This window comes from Typopeltis vanoorti, chromosome 24 (genome assembly GCF_054136105.1).
Source record: "Typopeltis vanoorti isolate ZY-2024b chromosome 24, IOZ_Tvanoo_1.0, whole genome shotgun sequence".
NCBI lineage: Eukaryota > Metazoa > Arthropoda > Arachnida > Uropygi > Thelyphonidae > Typopeltis > Typopeltis vanoorti.
In genome coordinates, this window is record NC_143572.1 from 32,816,374 (window position 1) to 32,843,419 (window position 27,046).

General features: G+C 33.8%; 1 protein-coding gene across 2 annotated transcripts in view; it reads left to right on the forward strand.

Moving 5' to 3' along the window:
* Mocs1 (Molybdenum cofactor synthesis 1) overlaps positions 1–26,532 on the forward strand; it is a 59,639-nt gene extending 33,107 nt beyond the window's left edge. For both annotated transcript variants that reach the window (XM_090413303.1, XM_090413304.1), the window contains 2 exons: positions 10,344–10,391; positions 24,167–26,532. In XM_090413303.1, the coding sequence (XP_090269429.1) occupies positions 10,344–10,391; positions 24,167–24,924 (806 nt within the window). In that variant the 3' untranslated portion in view covers positions 24,925–26,532. The remainder of the gene's footprint in view (positions 1–10,343; positions 10,392–24,166) is intronic.
* Positions 26,533–27,046: the final 514 nt, after the last annotated feature.

Consider the following 27,046-nt stretch of genomic DNA (forward strand, 5'->3'; position numbering starts at 1 on the left):
GTGGTGCTGTTTGGCAGCACTCCAGGTGAGCAATTAGGGCTTCCTCATTCAAGCTTTTGACATCATACGAAGAACGTGCGTCGTTTTACAAACGCTGAGATGGCAGACATGCACCTCGTTTACCATATTATGTATCCAACTACTATTGAACTGTTCAGTTACACCTAATAAAGTTTTTTACACTACTTACTGCCTTGTGTTATTTCTGTATCTTTGTGTCCCTGTTAGTACCTTCCGGTGGAATTTCCGGTCATGCTTTCCTATGTGATATGGTTGATTTATTTTGATGTTCTCTACCTCCCCTCAAAGTTTGTGTGTGGAATTTTGAACCACCCTGTATATCAAACATAGAACTAGTGACAAATATGATGTAAAGTATATTTGATTATACTCACAATAAAGTTTATAGATGTTCAATGTGCCTCCCTCCTGCCACAAGGATAACATCAGGATGGTAGCTGAATTCATCCCATACTCAAAGAAGGATGTCTAGCTTTTCCTTACACACACACACACACACACACACACACACACAACCTGTTTGCTCAAATTGATAATTCCAACGACAAATGCTCTCCCTCATTGGAGATTTAATGTTGAAACAACGATGAAACACATGCTGCACTGCAGTTGCCAACTCAGTTTTAATGAGCTCACGAAAACGCAAAAAATTTTGTGCTGCATAGTAGCCATTTTGCTCACAACTGATGCTGCTGTATGGCTGTGCTAGGCAAGCACTCAAACTGTAGTATTTCAAACTTTAGGACCGCCTCTTTCAAATGTTATGTAGGCCATTCACATGCGATGTATAGTTCAGGAAATGTAGCCGTATGAAATTGAGTCCATCTTTTTGAATTACCCTGTAGATTGAACTCTGAGGTACACCACTGGTCACCTTAAATCTTGCAGATTCGCACCCACCATATATACCACTTTTTGATATTTGTCTGTCAACCATCCACTGATCCAAGTCATGAGTTTATATTCCAATCCCATATCCTCCAGTTTGAAACAGCCTTTTGTGTGGTATCCTATCAAATGCCTTATCACAATCTAACATTATCACAGTTTACCCATTTCCTTTATTCAACTTGGCTGTAATATTGTTATAAAATATGAGCAAATTGCTAAAACATGACCTCCCTTTAGTAAACCTGTGCTGCTCCTGGCAGAGTACAGCTTGTTTGTCTACCCATTTCTGTATGCAATTTCTTACTAACTTTTCTAAAATCTGCACTATCACATGAGAGATACTGATAGATCGTTAGTTAGATATTTAGTTTATGAACTGGATGGAAAGAAACTTGTTGATCAATATGATGAAGTCTTGCAATTTTTTCTGAGTCCTCTAACATATGGAAATGAAATTCAACTTTTTCTTGAGGAGGATAAAATGAATGCCATAATGAATAATTATTTTTTCAATTGCTTTTGCATTATAACCATTAGAAATGAAGGTAGTTCTGATAATAGACAGTTCATCGTTTAAAAGAGAATCAGTTGAACAAATTTTATGAGCACTGTCAACTAAAGATTTAACTATACTGTATTTCTGATAGGTGATAATGTGAAGCAGCATTAATGTATTTGTTAACACGAGTTGGTTTTCCGTACACACAGAACTGCAGACTGCTATTAGGTTGACACAGAATGAGAACATCAAGAAAAAGAAGACAAATTTACTTCAAGTGTAAATTTGATTTTTGAGTTTACTGAATTAATTTTTTTCAAGAAATCCATGGAGATAGGAGAAAGAATAGTTCCATATAGCAAAAATATCTGTACCAAATGGATGGTTTTGGTGAAAAAACATCGAGAATATGTTGTTCAAAATGTTCCATGACATTATTAGTAGAGTAGAAGCAGATGGGAGATTCCATAGCTCTTCCCTCTATCTGTTTGTACAATTTGTTTTGACAACTGAAGTATCCTTAATTAATGACAAAATTGAAAATTTTACAATATTATGAGGAAAATTCTTTTCTAGACATCCAATTGTATCAGCTTGAGAAATGTACAAAGTATGCTAAATTACAGGCACAAGAAACTTTATACACTTCAATCTGTGGAAGAGGATGAATTTAATCACTTTAAAACATTAATAAAAAATTTAACCCTGACATATTCTGACATTATGGTCAGACTTGATATTACTTCACTGTTCACTAATGTGCCTTTGTCAGGGACACTTAACCTCATTAAGCCACATTTCTCCTCTGAAGTGCTATGTAATTGCTTTTCCATGCAAAATTTGTACATGTATAGAAAAGCTTCACGGTTGTTGATTATTCCTAACATTCTGCTTGTTTTCTACCTAGCATCTTTGGAGCACAAATTATGACTGTGACAAGCACACAGGCTCAATTAAATCATTAGAAACTATTCAAGTTGTAAATGAAACAGAAATAATGTCCTGACATGGCATTCTCTACAGGTCAGATAACCATAAAGTTAATTTGGAGAGTCAGGTTATTTGGTCTCAGAATGACTATCTCCCAGATCTTTGGCAAATTAGTACAACCATACTTGTTGAGGTTGGAGGAGTGTTTCATACCCAATGCTGAAACTTAGTTGGAGACCTCAGCACCTCTTTAGCCAGTGGCTGCAAACCCATATAAAATCGATAAAATTCTGAATGCATCCACCATGTTTATCAATTCCTGCAAACATTGGATTAACAGCAAAACTATTCCATTTGTATATAAGACTACATCAGAAAAGATATCTAAAGTTCCCTGCAGATATGATCTTCATGCCATATCAAATGGGAAATGCAGCTTAATGAAGTCAAGGGTCTCTCCCAAAGGTACATGCCTGAACAGTGAAATAATGTCAAGTCTTACCATGATAAATTATATCAGGGTTAAATTTTTTATTCATTCAAGTGCAAAGAATTTTTATTTCAAACCACATAGCCTTCAAAGGAATGTGGAGAACCGACCACTGCTTCTGACCTAATATCCAATACTTACCATGGTGCACCCTGTTGAGTATCTACCTGGACGAACGAGGATGGGCTGGCAATTTGAGATTTAGCCAACCAAATTGTATTCTTATTGGCTTAAACCAATATAGAAAATGATGGTACAACATGACAAAATTTCATGCCGACTGGGGCGTCATCCAGTTAAACAAGGCCCGCATTGTTTACGCCAGGGAACCACGGTGAACAGCAAAAAGTCAGCTACTGGAACAAATCTGAAAGCACACCACAACTCAACATCACCAGAGTTAAAGATCAGTACTATCAACATAAGAAGCCTGAATGGCAAAGAAATGGAGCTAGCTGAGGAATTAGATAAGTACCAGATCGACATAATAGGGGTGACTGAAACAAAAAATACAAAAACTAGTGAGATCTTTCTGAACAATAAATACAAAATGTTATATTCAGGAAATGACATTCAAGGAAAAGAAGGAGTAGCCATAGTATTCAACACAAAATATGAGGCTCATCTTCTTGAATGGCAGGCAGTGTCAAGTAGAGTGATGTGGGCAAATATCAGAATGGGGAACTGGACAATGAGACTTATTTATGCCTATGGTCCCACAGAAGGTTCTACTAAGGTAGAAGTGGAGGAATTTTTTCAGGCTCTAGAGAAAGCTACTGACACAATGAAAAAGGAAAAGTTGGTCCTTGTTGGGGATATAAATAGTAGAGTAGGAAGTGATTGTCAGACATACAAAAATGTTTGGGGAAAATTTGGAGAAAAGAGCAAAGCTAATAATAATGGCAAATACCTGTTTGATTTCTGCTCAGGACATTGACTGGTTATTACTAACACCATGTTCCAACATAAAAATGTGCACAAATTCACATGGAGAGAAGAGGCAAGGAATAAGAAAAGTCTCATTGACTATGTTATTGTTGATAGTGATGTTTTCTCCATGGTGCAGGACACCAGAGTGTACAGAGGACTTGAAATTGGAAGTGATCACTATTTAGTCTTGAGTAGGATAAAATTGAATTTGGTATTGAAAAGAATAACATGTAAGAAAGTTTTAAAGCGAATAAAAGTTGAGCAGCTCTCAGATGTGACCTGTAGACTAAAATACACAAAGATTATTGAAGAAAAAATGAAAGAGTTTGAGAACAGGAACCAAATCTTGGAGATTCAGTGGCAAGCCTTGAAGAAAACCCTGATTGATTCAGCTAGAGAGACATGTGGTGAGGTTGTCTGCAAGGATAGAAAAATCAGAACTCCATGGTGGACACAGGAAGTTAAAGAGGAAGTGAAGGAAAAGAAGAAAGCATATCAAAAGTTCCTGGCAAATAAGTCAGCTTGTGCTCTTAGAGAATACAGAGACAAATGTAAGAAAGTTAAACACTGTATAAAACTAGCTAAACAAAAGTCATGAGAGGGCTTTGGCAAGAACATAGAAAATAAATATCAAGAAGGTGGTAAGATATTCTGGAGGTTGTTGAAGAAGCTTAGAAATGGAGGAAAGAGTGCTGTAAAAGGAATTAGAGATGATAAAGGTGACATGAAAACAGGAGAAAAAGATATCCTTGAAGTATGGAGTAATTACTTTGAAAAATTGCTGAATGAAACAAGTAGTGATAGCACAGTATTAAAAAACACTCAACAGGCATACAGGCAGGAATACATACCATACTTGAAGTAGAAAAAGCCATCAAAGGCTTGAAATCTGGAAAGGCAGCAGGAGTAGATGATATTCTACCTGAAATGCTGAAATATGGTGGTATTTCAGTGCTGCACTGCATAGTTCAGAAAACCTGGACAGAGGGATGAATTTCCGAGATTGGAGTAGAGCTCTAATACTACCCATATATAAAAAGGGAAATAAAACTGAATGTGAGAATTACAGAGGTATTTCCCTACTGAGTGTTCCTGGTAAGATCTATGCAAGTATAATTGAGAAACGGTTGAGAAGAATTGTGGAAGAAAAGCTTGGTGAAGAACAAGCTGTACTCAGGCCAAATAGAGGCTGTCAGGATCAGATCTTCACTTTATGACAAATAGTTGAGAAAGCATGGGAATATAACAAAGATCTGTATTTAAGTTTTGTTGATCTGGAAAAGGCATATGACAAGGTGCCAAGAGAGAAGCTATTCAATATGTTACAGTTATATGGTGTCAATGCAGCATTATATCAAGCAATACTTAGTCTGTTTTGAGTTGTAAGTCGGCAGTTAGAATTGAAGGAAGTACAGGAAGATGGTTTAGTGATAGCACACTAGTGATTTAACAGTAGTGACAGATGTTAAATCTGGTGTGAGACAAGGATGTACATTATCCCCTTTGTTATTCATTATCTATATGGATCACATTCAAAACAGTTAAAACATTATAAATTATGGAATGAAAGAATAATAGAAGCTAGAATAAAAATAGATAGAGGCTATTTAACAAGAATTGGTTTATATGCCCCAAAAGAAGGAAGAGAACAGGATAATATTGATTTTTATAATCAGCTACAAAACATATATAATAAAATAAATAAAAATGATTACATAATTTTAGCAGGAGACTTAAATGCAAGAATTGGAAACACGAAAATTAATAATAATATAGGAATACATGGAGAACACACTCTAAACAGAAGTGGTAAAAAATTGATTGACTTTGTAGTTTATAATAACCTAAAAATAATGAATTCCTTCTATAAACATAAAGACATACATAAATATACTTGGGCAGCAAGAGGATGGAAATCAATATTAGATTACTTCATATTAAATGAAAAGACATCAAAATTTTCACTAGATGTTAGAGTTCACAGAGGATATGAAATAAGCAGTGACCACTTCCTTGTTAAAATAAAATTAAGATTACCACCTAAATGTCTACAAGTAATAAGAACAGAAAAAAAAATTGAAACATTTGTTTATAAAACTAGACTGTGCAATGACACAAATGTACAATAGCTATATGAACACAGAATTAACCAATATCTAGATAAAATAAAACAAAATGATGAAATAGAAATAGAATGGCTTAATATAAAAACGATACTAAATGCAGCAGCAAATGAAAGCTTAGAAAAGGCCAAAAAATTCAATAAAAGGAAAAAACTGAAGATCTGGGATGATACAATTTAAAAAAGACAAGTGGCAAACAATCAAAGAAATAATCAAAAAGAAAAAAGAAACCTATCACAAATGGTTAAGCAGTAAAAGATTAGAAGATGAAATAGAATATAAAAGAATAAGAGCCATAGCTAAAAGAGAAGTCAGAAAAAGACATAGAGAATCATGGATCAAATTTGTTTCTAATTTAGAACATGATTTATATAAAATAAGATCCAATGTATATAAGATTTTGAAACACTTAATTGCAGATACCAAAGAGAACATAAAATTAAACATCGAATTGAAATTAGAAGAATTTCTAAATTACTACACAGAACTGTGGACAGACAAATATTTTAAAAAAGACAAGTGGCAAACAATTAACGAAAATGAAAAGGAAATAACTTAAGAAGAATTAGAAATCAGCCTGAAAGAAACAAGAAACGGAAAATCACCTGGAGAAGATAAGCTAGGTTCAGAACTATATAAATACGCAGGCACAAGATTCAAAGAAAGACTCCTATTATTTTTAAATAAAATTTATTCAACTGGTAACCCCTCAATGGAATGGAAAAAAGCAATTGTGATTCCTATCTTTAAAAAAGGTATTAGAGATGACCAAAAAAACTATAGAGGTATAAGTATACTAAATTCCTGTCACAAAATATATAGCAGAATTTTAAATGGCAAACTAATGAAGTATTCCAAAAACTCTATTTTAGAAGTACAGAATGGATTTAGAAAAGGACGATCATGTATAGACCCGGCCTTTTGCCGAAAATTAATAATAGAGAAAAGAAGAGAATACAATTTAGACACATACATTGCATTTATTGACTTTGAAAAAGCATTTGACAAAGTTAAAAGAAACATATTATTTAACATATTAAAAGAAAGACAAATACCAAATAATATCCTAAAAGCTATCATAAGTATATATGAAAATAATCAAATACAAATAAGATTAAATCATGAGCTCTCATATACGAGAGAGATAAACCAAGGGGTCTAATAGGGATGTCCCCTCTCAGCAACACTTTTTAATATTTACCTAAATGAAATAATAATAAAATGGAATAAAAATTTCCATCAAGGTATTAAACTTTCTTCTACCGTGAACTTAAACACTCTCCTTTATGCTGATGACCAAATAATGATTAAAGATTATGAAGATAACTTACAGAAAACTATTTTAGATCTAAATGAGATAGCCAAAGATTATGGTATTATAATATCAACAGAAAAATCAAAAACTATGGCCTTTAAAGGACAAGATCCAGTAAGAACTAAAATAGTAATAGATAACAAGATCTTAGAACAGGTGAATTCATTCAGCTACCTAGGATGTATGATCACATATGAAAATAAAAATGATATAAACCTAAAAATTGCAAAATATTTAAAAATAACAGGTGTAATTAACTCTAAATTTACACCAAACCTAGTTCAAAAATATACTAGACTGAAAGTATACAATACTTTAGCCCTACCAGTCTTATTGTATGGAAGTGAAACCTGGACAATAAAACAAAAAGTCAAACAATGATTAATAACAGCAGAAATGAAGTTATGAGAAAAACTGCAAAGTATACTCTATTCAATCACAAAAGAAACGAAGAAATCATGAAAGAATTAAACCAAGAACCAGTAATAGAAAAAATTTAAAAATATGAACATAAATGGATGAAATACGTTCAAAGAATGAAAACAGAAAGCTTACCAAAACAAGCCTTAAAGTACAAGCCATTAGGAAAAAGAAAACCCAAGACGTCCTCTTAAACGATTCAACGTTCACTTCTAAGGCCGGAACAGGCCATGCTAGGCCTAAATCCTTGATATGCATGATGATATATGGATCACATTATGAAGGAAAGTGGTATTAAACATTATATCAGAATTGGAGATGTTAATGTCAGCTCTTTGCTTTATGCAGATGATGTTATACTTTTAAAATAAATCCGCTACAAGTTTGCAAGAGTCCCTGACTAAATTGTTGTAATAGATATGGTATGAAGTTCAGCATTAAAAAGACAAAGACAATGAAAATAGGTAGAATTGTTGAAAATGTCAATTGTGTTGTGAACAGGGAACCTGTGGAACAAGTAAAACATTTCAGCTACATAGGCATGATTTTTACTGAAGATGGTAAATTAAATATAGAAATAGACAACAGAATCAACAAAACTGGTATGATAGGAAATCAATTGAATAAATCCATATGGAATAAGAGAGAAATTAGTCGGAACACTAAATTAGCTGTATACAAGACAGTGTTCAAACCAGTTTTAACTTATGGATCTGAGAGCTGTGTCAGAAGTAAAACACTTGACCAAAGACTAGAGACCGCAGATATGAGAGTCCTCAGAAAGATTAGAGGCGTGAATAGATGGCATCAATGGCAATATCATATTAAAAACTAGGATATTAGGAAAGAACTTGACATTGTCAGCATCCAGGAATGCATTAGCAGAGCTAATCTCAGGTGGTATGGTCACTTAAATAGAATGGGCGAGGAAAGATTAGCAAAACAAGTGTTCTCCGCCAGGTTGGCAGGAAAATGACCCAGAGGAAGACCAAGATATAGGTGGATTGATACGGTACAGTGTGCCTTAGACGATAGAAATATAAGATCTGATAATGATAATATTGGGGTCTTGACAAGTAACAGACTGATTTGGAGGAAAATTGTAGATAGGAAGTTAGTAATGATGTTAATTTTTCATGTAGTACTATCATATCCTGTACACCCCTTGAGGGTACATGTCAGGAATTTGATGATGATGATGCCACTTATTCAGCTAGTTACCTTCATCTATCCATTCTCCTAAAGGAACTTCATCCTACTTGCACGTCCTGAAGTGTATAAAGTTCCTTGTGCCTGCAGTTTATTGAAAGTGACAGTGAATTGGAAGTTCCTTAAAATGTTTGCTACACATTTAGAAAAAAATTACTTTATTACTTTTATAGAAGTAATAAGATTTCTGTGAATTCTTCTTCACTTGAAGGATATGGCAAGAAACAGTCAGTGATTTTTTTTTTTTGATGATTTTTGTAATCTTTTAAAAGTGCTATTTGCTTGATTGTTTTTATATTTTAAAATTTCTTTCTTGAATTTTATGTGGTCTAGATAACAAAGATTTAATAATTCCACATTTTTGAGAAAAATGTTATACTGAAGATGAATGTATATAATAGCTTGTAAACACTGCTATGCTGCAGATGGAAGTAGACAATGAGCCATTAATTTCACATTTAATACTTCTAGATGTATTGATCTAGAAGTGATGTTACGCTGACAATTAATTTTTAAAGTAAATTTTCTTATAGGATGCAGATTACTAATTTTAGCAAAAATGATAGCAACTTCTAATTTCTGTCTGTCAAGCAGCAGATATGTCACCTGCAAAGTTATAGTTTTGGATTAAAATTTAAGATTTTTTTTCTTTCAGATGTTTTAGATAAAAATTTGCTAAACAATGGGATAATGAGGAACACAGAACACTTCTCGAGTTGTTTCCAGGGTTAATAATAAATTTGAATAATTTTATGGTGTCCATTAAAATTCTTGGACTAAAAATTCTTGAAGTTTTTCTTTTCTTTTTAAATTCTGTTTAAAATCAAAACTTTTATCGTTTTTATTTCTATGTGAGAGGCTCAAGAAAGAAAGAAAAAGAAAAAACACAATAATTGAAAACCAAAATTTTGCATATTCATCTTTAGAATAGTTGATATCCTAATCATTTAGTTCTTTACACATGAACCACTACACGTTGTACTTGTAGTTTCCATTTAAGTCATGAAGCAGTAGCAGTAATTCTGTTGCCATTTATCAACGAAGCTCTTCTTGGAAATGGGAACTTGCACATCTAGATCCAAACAAATGACTTTTTTCTTTTATCAGTTCAAAAGACATTAAAATTCACAAATGTCAATCAGTAATTATATGATCTAAAATTACAGTATTTGTTTTTAACAAATAGCCTTTCATGTAATTGTCTTTTCATAGTCAAACTTCAAAATCACAATATATGTTAGCATGATATATATACAATGTACATTTTTTTTTTTAATATAAAGTAGCAGTGAGTATCAACAAAAGAAACATAATTAACAAATTATGTTTTAGACATTTGAAATACAATTAAATTATTTTGAATATTTGTATGCATTTAGTTGGTTTAAATATACTGGTATACTAGATTATGTAGATGTATTTATTCTTACCATTACTAAAAATGTAATTAAAATGTATTTTTCTTTATTTTCAAATAATATTTTAAATATTCTTCATTTTTTTTTTTTTCTCTAGGAATGTTTAATATAGCAGAATCAAAGAATCGGCCTATGATACTGATTGGTGGGTGAACATATTACAGTATGTATTAATTCTGATATTTATTACAATGTCAAAAATGTAAATACCTCCTAACAGCAAAATGCTGATTTACACATTTTTAAACTGTTATAAAATGTCAAGTATAAATAAATTAGTGCAGAAGATATTAAAATTAAAATCTAAGATAGAATGCACTTTTTCTTCCTTGGAATTTGCACAGGATGATTCTTATCCACTTAAATCCTAATTCCATTTTCTGTGCATCTTTGTGTATTACTCCTCTGGATTTCTTCTGTCTCTATTTTCATTTTAGTGACCTTTCAGATTGGGTTACTTTTTGTATGACATCTATCTTTTCTAGGATGTAATTGGCTTTCTTCTCCTTTTTTAATAGTATGTCTCATATCAATCTATTTGCTTCTCTTCCTCTGATTGTCCTACATGTAAATTAGATGAGATGTTTTTCATGAAGGCATTTTCTTTGCTCATTTTCCTTAATTATTTTGTTCTTTCACATTCAGCATTGAGACAGTAGCAATAGCAAGTAATATGAAGCATACTCTGATCTGGAGAGAACCAGGGACACATTATTATCTGTGTTTTCCTTAAAATGATTTCATAATCTGTTCATTATATTACCATCCCATTATCTGAATTTGTATTATTATGATATGAATAATGCTTAACACATACAAAACATGTAGATTTAATTCCTCCTATATATTTCTTCTTTATTACAAGGACATTGTTAGAGAGAGAGAGAGAAAAAAAGAAATTGATGAAACAAACCAAAATTGGCATGTTACGCAGCATGCATTTACTATCTGTGTCTGGTTACAACTAAGTTTACAGAAAAACAGTGGTTAGTTATTGTAATTTGATACTAAAGCCTTGATACATGATGCTCCAGTTTTGAATGTCATTTTGCTAATCTTTTTTATTCCCTCCCTGACAATGTCCTTGTAGCAAGGAAGAAGTATATAGAAGCAATTGAATCTATATGTTTTACACATACTAACCATTAATTAATTTCATAATAATACACTAGTTTCTATAAATTAAGGAATAAGGAGAAAATCGGGATAACTGGGGTGGGGTGGTCACATGAAAGTCAGTTACATTATGTAAAAAGTGATACTGAGTTTACATATACCACTGATAGCACCACTCATTTATACAAATGAGTGGTGCTATCAGTGGTATATGCAAGTGAGCCACACAATAAAAGCTGGTGTTTTGAGTGGTTTTTCCATTTCATGTCAGAAGTGAGAACAAGACATTTCGTAATAGCAAAATTCTTAGATATGGCTGCACAACATCATTTAACTGAAAATTCAGGTGGAGGTGGCTGTATGTGAGTCATTCCATGGTTCAGACTGTAGAACCAATTCTGGCAATCACAAACAGCATCCCAGAGATACAGTAAAAGAAGCCCACTGGCTACAACTGCAGTGGGTGACTGATATCTCTGATTATCTGCTCGCCAAAACAGGAATGCTACTCTGAACCAGTTGCAATCTGACCTCATGTTGGCTACAGAAACATTAGTATCTGCTTCCACAGTGCACAGAAGGGTTTAAAAAGGTGGTCCGTATACTAGGCAACTGGTAATCTGTGTGCCTCATGCCACAGGAGAGAATGTTTGAAATGGGTTTGGTTGACCCAAGACCAATGGGGATCGGTATTATTTACAGAAGAGTTCTGGTTTGCCCTACAAAGTGATATGAGGCACACTCTGACCTGGACAGAACCAGGGACACATTATTATCTCTCTAATATCTGTGAAAGGGAACACTTATGGTGGAGGTAGTGTTGATGGTTTGGGGAGGCATCTCGTTGGGTGGATGCATCAACCTGTATGTTGCAACTTATAGAGAGGAGGTCCTGGACCCCCCCCCCCTATGTTTGTTTGTATGTTAGTATGATAGGGGAGACATTTATCTCACAAGACAAAAATGTTCATCTGCATCAAGAAAAGCTCATGGACCAATATATCTTCAAGAAGAGACTACCATACATAATGACTGGCCAGCCAGGTCTCCTGCCCTCAGTCCTATCGAGCATGTCTGGGATGCTCTAGATAGTGTGTTGCTACTCTTGACTCCCTCCCTCCCCAAAACCTTGAGGGACTAAGGAGAGGTTTGCAGGAGCAATACTGCTTATTACCAACTGAGTTCCTGGACACTATCATAAACAGTATGAAACATTACTGTGAGGGGTGATGGCATTCCTTATTGAGACACTTTGACAATCTTGTTTTAACCATTGTTTTCTTGTACCCGTTTGTTACTCTACTGAATTAAACTATTTATTTACAATTTTTGTGGGTGTTTCTTTCACATCTGATATCATACTGTTTTCAGTGAATTGCATAAAAATTCATCATACAGTTTTTGAGTTATTGTGATTTTTCTCTTTATGCCGTAATTTATCTACAATACATATACTCTTAAAATGTCTAGTCTAATCTTAATTTGTATACTCATTATTAGCTGTTTTGCTATTTTTAAAACATCTTTGTTAGTTATATGCTTTCTCTCAGCTTGTTTCTTTCATCATTTCTCTCAGTTATATTAGTTGAGGATATAAAATGAAAGATGAGCTTGGAAAATCTGCAGCATATGACAAAGACTATAGTATGGTTCTCTTAATTGCATTTAGAGGACTTTTAACCTATAGAATATTAGTCATGGATGGACAGAAAATTGAAAGATAAATAAAAAAATTTACTAGGACTGGATATGAATATCTGATTTGATCTGATTTTACATTATACTCTTTAGAAGCAGGTCCAAAAGACAGCAGCAGAAGGCATGAATGAAAAGGCAAAAAAGTTTGTTCTAAGAGTTTGAACTTCATCTGAAGGAGTATTTGAATAGCTACTGTTGCATGTGTTTTAACAGATTCAAAGGAGAGTTGGAGAATGAGCAGTGCCCATGGAAATATTTTTAGAAAATGCAAGCAACAGAAACTGGATGTGAAAGAGAGGAATGATTGGTGAGAGATGGGTCATTAATCAACATAAAAGTCAAGTATTTTTAGGAGCTCTTAGAAGCACTGCCCCAGTATTTATTGGATGGGTTTATATATAATTAATAGCTGTTCAAAGTTAAAGCAACATTTTTTTCAAAAGATTAAGCTTAATTTCTTGGATGCTGAAAAGTATTATATAATATGTTTAGGACTAGAAAGAATGAAGGGAGAAGACACATGTTCTTAGACATCTTTAGACAGAAATTCCAATCTCTAGAATGACTCCATTGACCATGGGGGGGGGGGATCTATATACAATCTGTTGTTTAGCAAGGATGATTTACTTCATATAGATAGGCTGGTCAAGAGAAGTTATCATTAATATATTTTTTTATCAGTGAGAATATGAAAAGATGCATAATATAACTGCTTGGAAAGAAGTCAATGGAAACCATAGTGTGAGGAACAAACAAGCCATGGCACCCGCCTTAATAAGATGTAGGATATCCTTTCTCTGTGATGACTGCAGCAATCGTATGGGGGAATACTTTCCACAGGTGTATGATAGCTATCAATGAGAATTATGGACCGTTCTTGTAGGCATGTAATGAGGTCTTGGACAGCTGTGGGACAGATGTTCCTTGCAATAGGGTTGATATTAGGGCTCTGTGGAGGCCAGTCAAGTGTGATGATGTTCATGTCCATAAACCACGTAGTTACACAACCTTATGACATGGTGCATTGTCTTGCTGAAAGAGACAGTGGTAATTTCATAGAAATGCCACAAAGTAGGAAGCATTGCATTGTCCAGATACCACTCAGAGTTCAATGTTCATGGTACCATAAACAGAGGTCTGAGGGCAAACCAGGAAAAACAGGACCATACCATCACATTGCCATCTCCAAATTTCATAGTTTGGGGTCATCATTCATCCACCATATTCACACCCATCCATCTGCTAAGTAGAGGGTGTAGTGTGATTCGTCACTCCATAACACAGCTTTCTAAGCTTCCACATCCCACTGTACCATGCTCTTTGCATCATTGAAGACAACACTGCATGTTGGTTCTGGTAATGGTGACTTGCATATTGCAGTCCTACCATGGAATCCCATGTTGTGAGCCTTGGTTCTGAATATTTTTGTGCAGATTCATGTTCCAGTTCATGCCCTGAATGCATTCAGCATTTCGGCTGATGAATAGCGGTTTTTACATATTATGCTTGGAGAGTGTGGTGGGTTGTCCACTGCAGGTATCACTTGCAGTTGACTCCTTACGCTTCCATTTCAGTATGGTATCATTGATTGTTGACCTGCGATTGTCCTATTTATCAACATTTTACCAAACAGATAGCCCCTGCAACATGGCATCCTATCACAATGCCTCTGTCAAACTCCATCAGTTCCCTTCTCGCAGCCATTTCATTTTGATACAATTGCACTGACTTGGGAACATCATATTACTCCAATTTATACTGGCTACAAACATATAACTCGTTACATGGCACGATGCACCTTGATTATATTAGTTTAGTTTTACGTGAAAGTAAATTGTAATGTCGACTGATAGACCATGAGAATATCCTGTATGCATATTATCTTTGAAAAAATGTTCAAAGAATCTGCTGAGGTATTCCATATCACCTCTGACCTCAACAGAAATTAATGAATGATAATTTTGAATCAAGTTTGGGTAATCAGGATCAACCATTATAAACATTCTTCCAGACTGATAGTCTGTATGATTGGCAAATTTGAAAACAAAACACATTTTATATCTATAGTTAAGATAAAAAGCCAAACGGCTAGTTTTCTGGCAACGTTAATAGAAATTAAGGGGATAAAATTCCCTTGTTGTTTTATAGCCAGTAAGCGAAACTTAAGATCGCGAACTATGATCTATGAGTTTCATGCCGAAAAACTATCAGCGTAGGCAATTCGATTCAATTAAACCTTAAGTTTCGCCTACTGGCTATAAAACAGCAAGGGATTTTTATCCCCTTAATTTCTATTAAGGTTGCCAAAAAACTAGCCGTTTGGGTTTTTATCTTAACTATAAATATTAATACACCTTTATGGCATTCGTATAGTGAAGGTATGCAAGTTCTTTTCACTAAGCTTTGATATCTTCCAGGTCTACCTACTCACTGATGAGACCTCAAAAAAGGTTGAAACCGGTCTGGGTAGTGACCTCTCCTCATAATGTAATGACAGTATTACATCTCCTAAGAGCTGTGTTTTACATTGTGAGAAAATATCAAGAATAATGAGGGAGCTTGCTCCACCTTTGCTTCGAATTGCCTACGCCGATAGTTTTTCGGCATGAAACTCATAGATTGTAGTTTGCGATCTTAAGTGTCACTTACTGGCTATAAAACAACAAGGGATTTTTATCCCCTTAATTTCTACATTTTATATCTGTTCACGTATACTCTAGTGTTTATGCTCTTTGGGACTCTTTTGACTTCTTTCTGATAAAAGAAGTCAGAATAATCCTGAATAGCTAATAAGTCTTTCCTGATATCCCTCCTTTTGTGCTCAAAACTTATCTTTTTAATCTTTCCTGTTTGTTCAGTATCTACTTTATAACATGGAAACAAGCATTCCAAAAAAAAAGAATAACAACTCAATCATCAAACTATTGTCCAGTTGTTGTCACTTCAGTTCCCTCAGTAATGGAGATGAGCTGTCAACAGCCAACCTCTTCACTATCTGGATGTCCACTAGCTGATTAGTGACCAGCAGTATAGATTCTGCCACTTGTGACCCATAGCAGATTTCCTAATGATCACTATCCACCTTTAGATATAAGCTATGAAAAGGTTTGGAGATACTTAAATGGCTGCTCTCAACATTTCCATTGCATTTAATCAGGTGTGATAAAGAGACCTGCTCACCAACCTACCCATCTTCCATTCTCTGAAATTGGGTCACCAACTTCATCTCCTCAATTTCCCCACTAGTGCTAGAATATTTCAGGACTCTGCACTTTCACCTGCTCTCTTCCTCTTGTACTAAATGACCTTCCACCTGCCTCAAATCCTATTCATGGTTTTGATGATGCCAGTACATGCCATTCCTTTTCTTCAATTGATAAGCCTCATAATGCACAGTTGTTCTAAACTCAAAATCTTCCATAACCAATGCTTTAGACTCTCATTGCCTCATCACAGCCCTTTTTTTTCCCACACACACAAACTCTTAATTTCCATTTACCTTTGATAATATTCTCATCTCTAAACAAGATCTGATTTCTTTCCTTGGGCTGTTTTACAATTCTCTCTCTCTCTCTTTTCCTGCATACGCATATTACATCAGATACCTCTTCAACCTCCAAAAAAACTGTGTAGTGTCCTTTTTTATTCAGTACACTATTTCTCACCTATATTACTGTTTACACTATATAAATCCCACATTTTCCCAACATCGGAATACTGCTCGCACTCATAGAATAATAACAATCTCCCTAAAAATGCTTGATGCTATCCAGACAAAGATAATTTGGTTAATTGATGATTCTCTTTCTCTGTTTCTTTCTCATACAAATACACTCCAGTCACTTTCTTATCGGTGTTGCTTCTACTTTATGCATTTTGTATACGTATTTTCATAAGCGATGTTTTCCTGAATTGACCAGCACCATTTTCTTGTAGGTCTCTAAAAACATGAACAGCTGCTGGTCAACATCCATTTACTCTCTTGCTTCAACAAACATAATAAACGAACTTCTTTTCTCCTGTTCCAGTCTGCCTGCCTCTGTTCTTTAAAATTATGCTTTCTTCACCAATTAATACAACCTTCAGATGTTCAAGAAACCCATCAACAGAGATAACTCTTGTCCAAACATAACACTGATGTGCTATAGGGATTGCACCCTATTGTGTGTGTGTGTGTGTGTGTGGAGTTGATATATGTATAAATAAATGAGTAAAATGTTAAAATAACATTTTAATCCTTTTTAAGGAACCATATGTTCCTTAAAATATTAAAGGAACATATGGTTCCATAAGAATAATCCTTGCATATAGCATACAGAAATTCAAGAGAATGCAATTTTATAAATGAAATATGTTGGCCTTGTATTACAAGTTGTATGTTAATCTATCATCAACTAGTAGATTAAGCAAGGATGTTCACTCTCAGAACAGGATAAACATCTGCCATTGCTGAAATCTCTCTCTCTCTCTCATCACCCAACATTATTATTGCATGGTACCTCCATGGAGTCCAAAGACTCATTGCTGGAGACCCGAACTATCCCCACAGTAATTGTGCCTCTCCTTGAACTCATGATAAGCAAAGCACTTTATGATCACTATCCAAGAGTCTTAATAAGTCTTTTGCAATGACTTATTAAGACTCTTGCAAAGATTCTTCTCCTTCTAGCAAAATGCTGAAATATTTCCTCTGCACCAAAACTTAAATGTTTCTATTAACCAATGTTTGCAATGCACAAACCATCAATCTGTTGTCATAGATCATTCACCATCTAGATAACTCACCTCTGGATCCTCTCCACCACTTCCTCATCCCCAAGAAACTCAGGACCAGAACTGAGCACGTTAATTCAGGTGTGGACATATCATGGCCTTACACCACCTCCGAATCGCTAGCTTCAACAATTTGCTGGAGTACTGTTCCATCCATGTGATGCACAGATAGTAATCTTTTCATCACAAAATGTATAATTTTACACTTTCTCACATTAAACTGGTATCCATTTTCTTTTACCCATATGGTTGCCCTCTACATTGCCTTGATTAATTATTTCACTATCCAATCAGCAAAATATTTCCCTTCAAATCATTTATGTACAAATGAAACAGTAGTATTCCAAGCACATAGCCTGGCAACACACCACTCCTCACCTGCTTTCTCCTAGATTCTAGTTCATCACCCTCTATTCTCAATCAGTTAGTGTCACAGCAGTATCCTCATTTGGATGATAGATCTTTGCAGAGTGGTCACTGAGTAACCTTATCTGTATGCAGGGTGTCCCAAAAAAAAATGTATGCACACTTTGGTGATAACTTCTATGTTTATTTTCTTAAATTTAATTTAATAATTTTATAATTAAATATTCCAATAAAGATTTGATTAAATTATATTTCATCATGTCTAAATGATGCATTATCTTAAGTGTTCAAAATGTCCTCCATTCTTTTCATCAAGGCATTGCTGATCTCGGTGAAAAACTGATATGCAATCATCAATTAAAATATCTCTCATAATTGTGTGGCAATTCTCTTTGATATTTAACTGTAACTGTTTGTGTTCTGGGTTTTGTGGCATAAACTTTATCTTTGAGGTACCAACATAAGTAATAACTGAATGGTGTTAGATCATGTGAATGTGCAGGGTATTCAACACTTTCTCTTCATTCAATATCTGTTTGAAAAAGTTTCATCAAGATAAGTCATGACATCATGATGATAAAAATGGGGAGGTGCCCTATCTTGTTGGAAATAATAATCTTCCTCATCCTGAAATAGCTGAAGAATTTGTGGGACAGATCGATTTCTGAAGCACGTTGAGGTACAAGAGACATTATTATTGAAAGATTATTAAAAGAATGATTTAAAAAGAATGATCCAATCTCTTTGATAATAATCCACACAACACCACATCACACTGTAAGACCAGACCGAGTAAATTTACATGCCTTTCCACAGCAATGTGTAGATTCTCTGCTGACTAGTATGCACAATTGTGATGGTCATCTGTATCATTCAGCTTGTATGTTGCTTCATCACTCCAAACGATCTTATTGACTAACAGTGGGTCCTCTGTTAATTTTGATTGATAGAAACTACTCACAAAATTCAACCCTACGATCAGGATCATGTTCCTTCAGGACATGCACTAATCTTAGAATGTTGCTTTTGAATATTGCATGCTATAAAATGTAATGGATACTAGATTTTGTGATTTCTGTTTCACAAGGAGCTTGACTTTGGTGACTGAAGGGATTGTTGCAGTGCCTCTTCTGATTTTTCTGAAACAACTATATGTTAAAGGTATTCCAGATCATTGCTTGTGTGCATTTTGCACAGTACCATCTGTTTCAACTTTATCATAGCTACACAAAATTGTAATTCACATTGGAGGTCTGTTTAAAATTAATTTCTCCAGTATCACTAGACTTCATTTACGATTTCACATTTCCTGTACTACTCCAGTAATGCAAGTCTGTCAATGTCTATTTCTAAAGCAAAAAAAAAAAAAAAAAAAGAAAATTACAGAGTTATGGCCTGATAAAGTGTGCATACATTTTTTGGGATATCCTGTATATCAGGAATCACTGATGTCTTATTATTTTTAATCTATTATACTGTAATGGAATATTTTTTCTGTCAAGCAGCATCATACAAGTGACACTTATGTAATGTTATCTATTCCTATAAGAATATTACTTCAGTGGCTTTTATGTGTTTATTATAACAACTGGATGCTGAGTGAAAAGGTCTTGATTTGAATTCTCTTACCAGTTAAAAGAATGTTTTCTGATTTTTTTCACATGGCTGAATTCAGTCTCAGATGAATGTTTTTTAAAATTTTCTGCTGATGATTATTGAAAAGCAACTCTGAAACAGATCATCTGGCCTTTAGAACATACAAAATGCATCATGGTTTTAGCTGTCCTTGCACAGGTCTAAAATATTAGACACTATTGGTGTAGTCACAAATCTTCTTTCAAATTGTCTAGGCTCGACAAATGATTCATGATCTTTTTTGTGTTCTATGGACATAGTTTCTTCTTTTACAAGTCAGTTTTATTGGTTCACTTGCATCAGATATGTTTAGGTATTGTGAGAAGAGCCAGATTATTTTTATAGCTGTTTCCCCCATGAAATGTTTAAAACTCAGAGTGCATAATTAGTACTCTAATTAATGAGATGGAATTGGTTACATAATCTGGAAATCATATTGTAGAGATTGAGCATGGTCTCTATCCATTTCAGGTTGGGGTGAACTCACCCTGGGCAACAAGAATCATTTGCTCAATGTGAATGTTAATTTTTGTTGAAAATTTAATTTTATCAGAAAAAAAAGACAGTTTAATTGGATATTGACAGTCGAGAATAATAAGAGTAATAACAACCTTCTGGTTTCACATTCTCATTGTATTCAGGTAATGCAACATACCATCATCATAAATTTCTGATATGTACCCCCTCAAGGTACAGGATACTGTAATATTACTACATGAAAAGTTTACATCATTATTAACTTCTGTCAACAATTTTCCCCCAAATTAATTTGTAATCTATCAAGGTTCCAATATTATCAGATTTTGTATTTTTGTCTTCCAAGGCTCTTCTTACTGTGCTGATCCACCTAGATTCTCCTAGCAAAAACTTGTTTTGCTGATCCTTCCTCTGCCATTCAGTTCAAGTGATCATACCACCTGAGATTAGCTCTTCTTACACATTACTGAATGGTAATAATGTCAACTTCCTTCCTAATGTCAATTTTTAATGATTGTGGCCTTGATTTATTCATTCTTCCCACCCACTAATTCAATATTTGATACATTTTCTCAGAATTTTCCTATCTACGGTCTCCAGCCTTTCTTTAACTGCTTTACTTCTAACCCAGCTCTTAGATCCAAAAGTTAGAATTAGTTTGAACTGTCTTGTATATTACTAGTTGAGTGTTTTGAATTAATCTCTCTCTCTCTCTCTCTCTCTCTCTTTTTCTCTCTTATTCTATAAACATTTATGCAGCTGACTCCAAACAGTACCAGCTTTGTTTATTCTGTAATCTATTTCCATATTTCATTTTCCATCTTCACTAAAATTGTGCCCAAATAGCTCAAATGTTTTACTATTTTTATAATGCAGTTCTCAGTGTTTCTGCCTACTTTTATAGTTAATCTTTTTACTGATTTTCATGTCATATTTGATACAGCAGTTATTCAGTTAAGAAATCTTGCAAACTTGTACTGCATTTATTTAGGAGTATAAATACCATCATAAAGTGCTGGTAAGTGGCTCTAACTTTTTTTTTTCATAATATGATTCATACTTAGGAGGAATAACAACAGCAATAGTCTACATCCTTTTCTCAAACCATATTTTACAATTAGACCAATCTCCCTATACCTCTTGTTTCTAATTCAATTCTAACTGCTAACTTACTATTCATATATAGATTATATATTACTTGAAACAGCATCTCATTTATCCCATATAATTGTAGTATTTTGAATAGCTTTTCTCTTGTCATCTTGTACCCTTTCCAGATCTACAAAATTTAAATACATATCCTTGCTATATTCTCATGAATTCTCAACTGTCTGTCATAAAATGAATATCTGATCCTGGCAATCCCTATTGGGAACCCAGCTTGTTCTTCTCCAGGTTTCTCTTTATCGGTTTTTCTTAGTCTCTTCTCAAGTACGCCCTGTAAATCTTACTTAAGAGTACTCAGTAGTGAAATTCTTTCATAATTCTTACTTTCCATGTTATTTCTGTTATTTTATGGATGATTACTGTTGACTGATCATATAACCATCTGTAAAACTTCAGTCATCTGGAATTCCACCTTCTGATCAAATATCATCTACTTCTGCTGTTGCCCTCTCACATTTCAAGTTTTTGATGGCTTTTTCTACCACCATTTTGTCACTTTCTGATTCATTTAACAGTGTTTCAAAATAATTACTTCAATCATCTGGGATTTCTTTATCTTCTCATTTCATATCACCTTCATCATCACTGATTCCTTTTACATTCCTCTTTCCTTCATTTCTAAGCTTTTGCTTAACTACATTTACATATTGCTTTGCTTACTTATTTTTTATTTTTTCTGTATTTTATCAGAGCACATGCTGACTTACTAAAAACTTTTGATAAAGGTTTTAGGACGTCATCAAGTGCTCACTTACTAAAAACTTTTGGTAAATGATTTCCTCTTTGATACCTATCATTATTTCTGCTGATGTTGAGTTTGTTCCAATAGTTGACTTTTCACTTTCATCATGATTCCCTGACAAGGCAACCAGCCGTCATGACTCTTTATCCATCCTTGTGTTTTGGTTTAGCCAATACAGAATACAGTGACTCATCCCAAATTGCTTAAACTTGGCTAAACCCCAAATTGCAAGCCTATTCTTGTTCATTTAGTATTCAGATTATTTTCTATTATCCTTTGTAGCAATTAAGTCTCCATATCTTTGGCATTTCTTTGCATATCTTTTGCATCGAATACTGTTCTCACATTTGGAGTGGGGCTCCTAAAAGCTCCCTAAAAATGCTTGACTCAATACAGAGGAGAGCAATTAGACTGATAAATGACCCATCTCTCACCAACTTGCTCCCCTCACTTTCACATAGATGTTTCGTCACTACAATTTGCATATTCTATAAATATTTCCACATGGGAAATGTTCATCTGAAACAGCATCAATAATTCACCCACTCTATACTAAGCCCATTGGAACATATACAGCTGCTGCCTAACATCCTTTCACAGTACACCTTGAAACCCACAGAACAAGTTTCTTTTCCTCCTCCATCATCCCTGCTACTGCAGTACTTGGAACAGTCTTCCCCCTGACATATTTCCCAAGGAATACAACATACAGGCTTTTAAATCAAATGTAAACAAGTTTCTCCTTTCCCAACCCACTACCCATATACGGTACTAATATACTATTAGGTTGACCAGCCAACCTCTCGTATATGGGCCCAACATAAAAATTCCTGGATGTGGGAAAGACTCAAAACTTAACCTACTGACAGGTTGAACCATGAAAAGGTGGGGATCCCAGTAAGTTTTCCATATTCCTTAAAAGACAATATGGGGTCTCATCCCATTTATCTAGTTTTGATCCTTAAGTTACCTTTGTCTTAAAAGGTCAAAAGACTTTTGATTTATTAGACTTATAGTCTAACCATATGACTGTGGATAAATCAAAGGCCATGTAAATCTTCAAGAGCTTTCATGGATGGAATTGACATCAAAATAAAATTAAGCTAATAGAACAAAATCCTAAAAGAATGCTGTACTCTACATACTGGATCTATACACACATTTATTAAATTATTACTGAAATAAAGAGCCAAAAGGCTTCACTTCGGCGATGCAAAATTATACAAATTAAGTGGATATTGAATCCAACATTATTTCAAAGCCGAATATATAGAAACTACAAGAGTTTCATGCTGAATATAGAAACTATAAAGTTTCAGTGGATACAAGCGTAAGCAACCTTTTAGGAGAGGGGCAACTCGTGGTAAAGGTGGAGTAAGTTCTGATCACTTTCCTTGGTATTCTCCATAATGTAAAGCACATCTCCTTGAGGACATGTATGGTGCTATGCATTATGGAAGAGGATCACTACCCAGACCGGTTTCAACTTTTGTTGAGGTCTTGTCAGTGAGAGCCAGACCCAGATGTAAATAAAATACCAGGTTAAAGTGATGCAGAACTTTTCCCATACAAGTTGCCAAAAGGTGTCACATCTTAAAAGGTACCAAGAATTACTGAAATAAAGAGCCAAAAGGCTTCACTTCAGTGATGCAAAATTATACAAATTAAGTGGATAATGAATCCAACATTATTTCGAAGCCGAATATATAGAAACTACTAAGAGTTTCTATATATTTGGCTTTGAAATAATGTTGGATTCAATATCCACTTAATTTGTATATTAAATTATTGTTATTATTACATGCCACCTACAAATTCAAATCACACAAAACAAAATCTTTCTTTTGCTGTAGCTGCATTCAGTTTTTAGCATTATTAACAATGTTTTTGAAATAGTATCCAATATATTTTGCTGGAGATGTATATGCTTTCATTTTACTTTTCAGATTTATGCTTTTCATGCTCAAGAACTTGCAAACATAAATTACATAGAAGAGTGACTGACTTACTGTTTGCTCCCTGGGATTCATCAGTACCAAGATCTCTCCTTACTGCTGATTCAGTTCACTTTTCTGTGTGTAAGATTCCATGTAATTTCTTTGGTTCTTCAGTTTTCTTGGGTTATCCCATATTATCAACAAAGAGTACACCATTATCACAGAGGCAAATTATTAGTTTTCCAGTCATGAATATCAGTTTGATTCACTCTAACTGTTCAAATGGATTAACTCATGTTGATTCTGGTGGTAAAGCAAACATGGTGGATATTAGCCATAAAAGTTGCGTACTGAGAACAGCTTCAGTGGAAGGTCGTGTATACTTAGGACCCAAAGCATACAATTTGGTGAAAGAAAATAAAATTCAGAAAGGCGATGTTCTTGCCACAGCTAAGATATCTGGCATAATGGCTGCCAAGCAGACATCAGCACTGGTTCCACTTTGTCATGCAATTCCACTTGAAAAGATAGATGTACATTTAAAATTAGAACCAAATACTCATGAAGTTTTGATACAGTCATTTGCTAAAACAACAGCAAAGACAGGAGCTGAGATGGAAGCAATGACAGCTGTATTAATAGCTGCCCTCACAGTATATGATATGTGTAAAGCAGTTAGTCGAAGCATCGTTATCAAGGATGCTTATCTTTTATCCAAGACTGGGGGTTCAAAAGGTGATTATTTTAAAGATCAAGACACCTCATAAAATTTTCATTATTAATATCAGGTATTAATTCTTAATTTTTGTATATCCTCTACTGCCATATTAGAATTAATCATTGCCATTGTTTGGTGACATATTTATAGCAAACCAAAATAATAATATTATCCTTGCCATCAATTAAATCTCCATGTCTGTTGCATTTCCTGGCTATGGGAAGATCCAAAACTGCTCACTGGACGTTGGTTTCATTGGATACAATTTGAATTTGTTTGTATATTGACACACACCAAGAGATTTAGGCATCTAACCTAACCAAGAGATCTTTGGGGATGTGCAATGATGATTCATGTCAATAATGATGCATAAAGCTTATTTTTGGTATAGAATACCTTACTCCCAATGTAATGTTATCTGAATAATTTTAGTAGAATAGGATGCACTTTATTTACCAATAAAATTAAATTTTATAAAGAAGTATTATTATAAAAATTAAATAAATAAAATATTATATAAATCCAGAAACTATTTTATAATTATATCTTTAGCTTTTAATTTATTGTGCTGTTTTTTTGTAATTACTTACATGTAATAAAACTTCTATTAGTATGTTATTCTTTTTGGAGACCTTGGGTTTAGGCAAACCTTTGGTTTCATGTGATGAAATATATTTGTCTGAGGAAAAAGTTCTTCCATGGGAAAACGGCTTATTCTTTATGTATTAGCAAATCTTTAGGTTTGCTAATACATAAAGAATAAGCCGTTTCCTAAACCCAAAGGTTTAGGCAAACCTTTGGTTTCATGTGATGAAATATATTTGTCTGAGGAAAAAGTTCTTCCATAGGAAAATGACTTATTCTTTATGTATTAGCCTTAGCTTCTGCTTTTCCATTTGATAAATGTTTTCTGCACAGCGAATACTATAAACTCGTGTCATTTAAAAATAATGTATTTGTTGGAAGTGTGCAACTTTCTAAATTAATCTGTTTACATAGTGTTGAAAGTGGTTATCCTTTACTTTCAGGCATCTCTTATAAGTGGCAAGTTGAAAAATTGCGACATGGTCATGTTAAAGTGCCATGCTGGCATTTTTAACAAACTGTCACTTCACACTTCCAGGTTTGATGCATAGTGAATGACAAATATCTTTGATTCAGAAAAATTCAATTCACAAAAAACAAAAACTGTTGCTGTTTACATAACATATACATAACCCCCCCCCCCCTCTCAAATATCAGAAACATACAGATATTCTTCATTTGGTTGAGAGTAATCTTGTATGAACTTCAGTGCTACTAAAACACAATCCTGTCTTATTTCCTAAAAGAAAAATCTCACTTCACATCCTCCTACAGATATCCAAACAGAATCATATTTCTTTTTGTGCTGACATGACATCACTAGCCTTTACTGACACCAACAGCTGTATTTTCTTTTACTGACACCAACACAGCTATATTTTCTTTGGCAGTACAAAAATTTAGAAGTCCTTTTCCTTCCAAAATTTGGACCTCTTAGCAATCCAGTTGCTTTGGGAATAAAAGCTGTTAGGAAATTTATTAATTTATTATTGGAGTGTAGAGGATTTACAATTGTTAGAGGTTTACCTTTTTGTATTATAAATAAAAATTACCTCTATTCTACGACTGTATATCTCATGAGTTTAGTAATTTATATATATATATATATATATATATATATATATATATATATATATATATATATATATATATATATATATATATATATATATGGAAAGTTCTTCAGCATTTTGCAGGCTTGCAGATAAACATTTGTACTCTTAAAATATAATTAAAACTTTAGTAGAAACATAAAGTAAAAGATATTAGCATCATATGTTTGTAAGATAATTATTTATATAGATTATTAATATGCTGTGGGAATTAAAATTTCTCACTTTAGAACAATATGCAAAATTTGTATATAGCTATAAAATAAAAAAATATGTATTTTTGGTGTTTCCTTTGAGTTCTTGAAATATTGTATATTCAGTATGTTACAAACAATTATTAGATTATCTGAAAACTGCATAAAGTACATACAATAATACCTTGCATAGTGTGGTGCTGAAAAAGTTCTGTGCTATGCAAAAAAAAAAGAGCATCTTTTGTTTTCTGCATGCTCACCAGAAATACTAATTAATGCA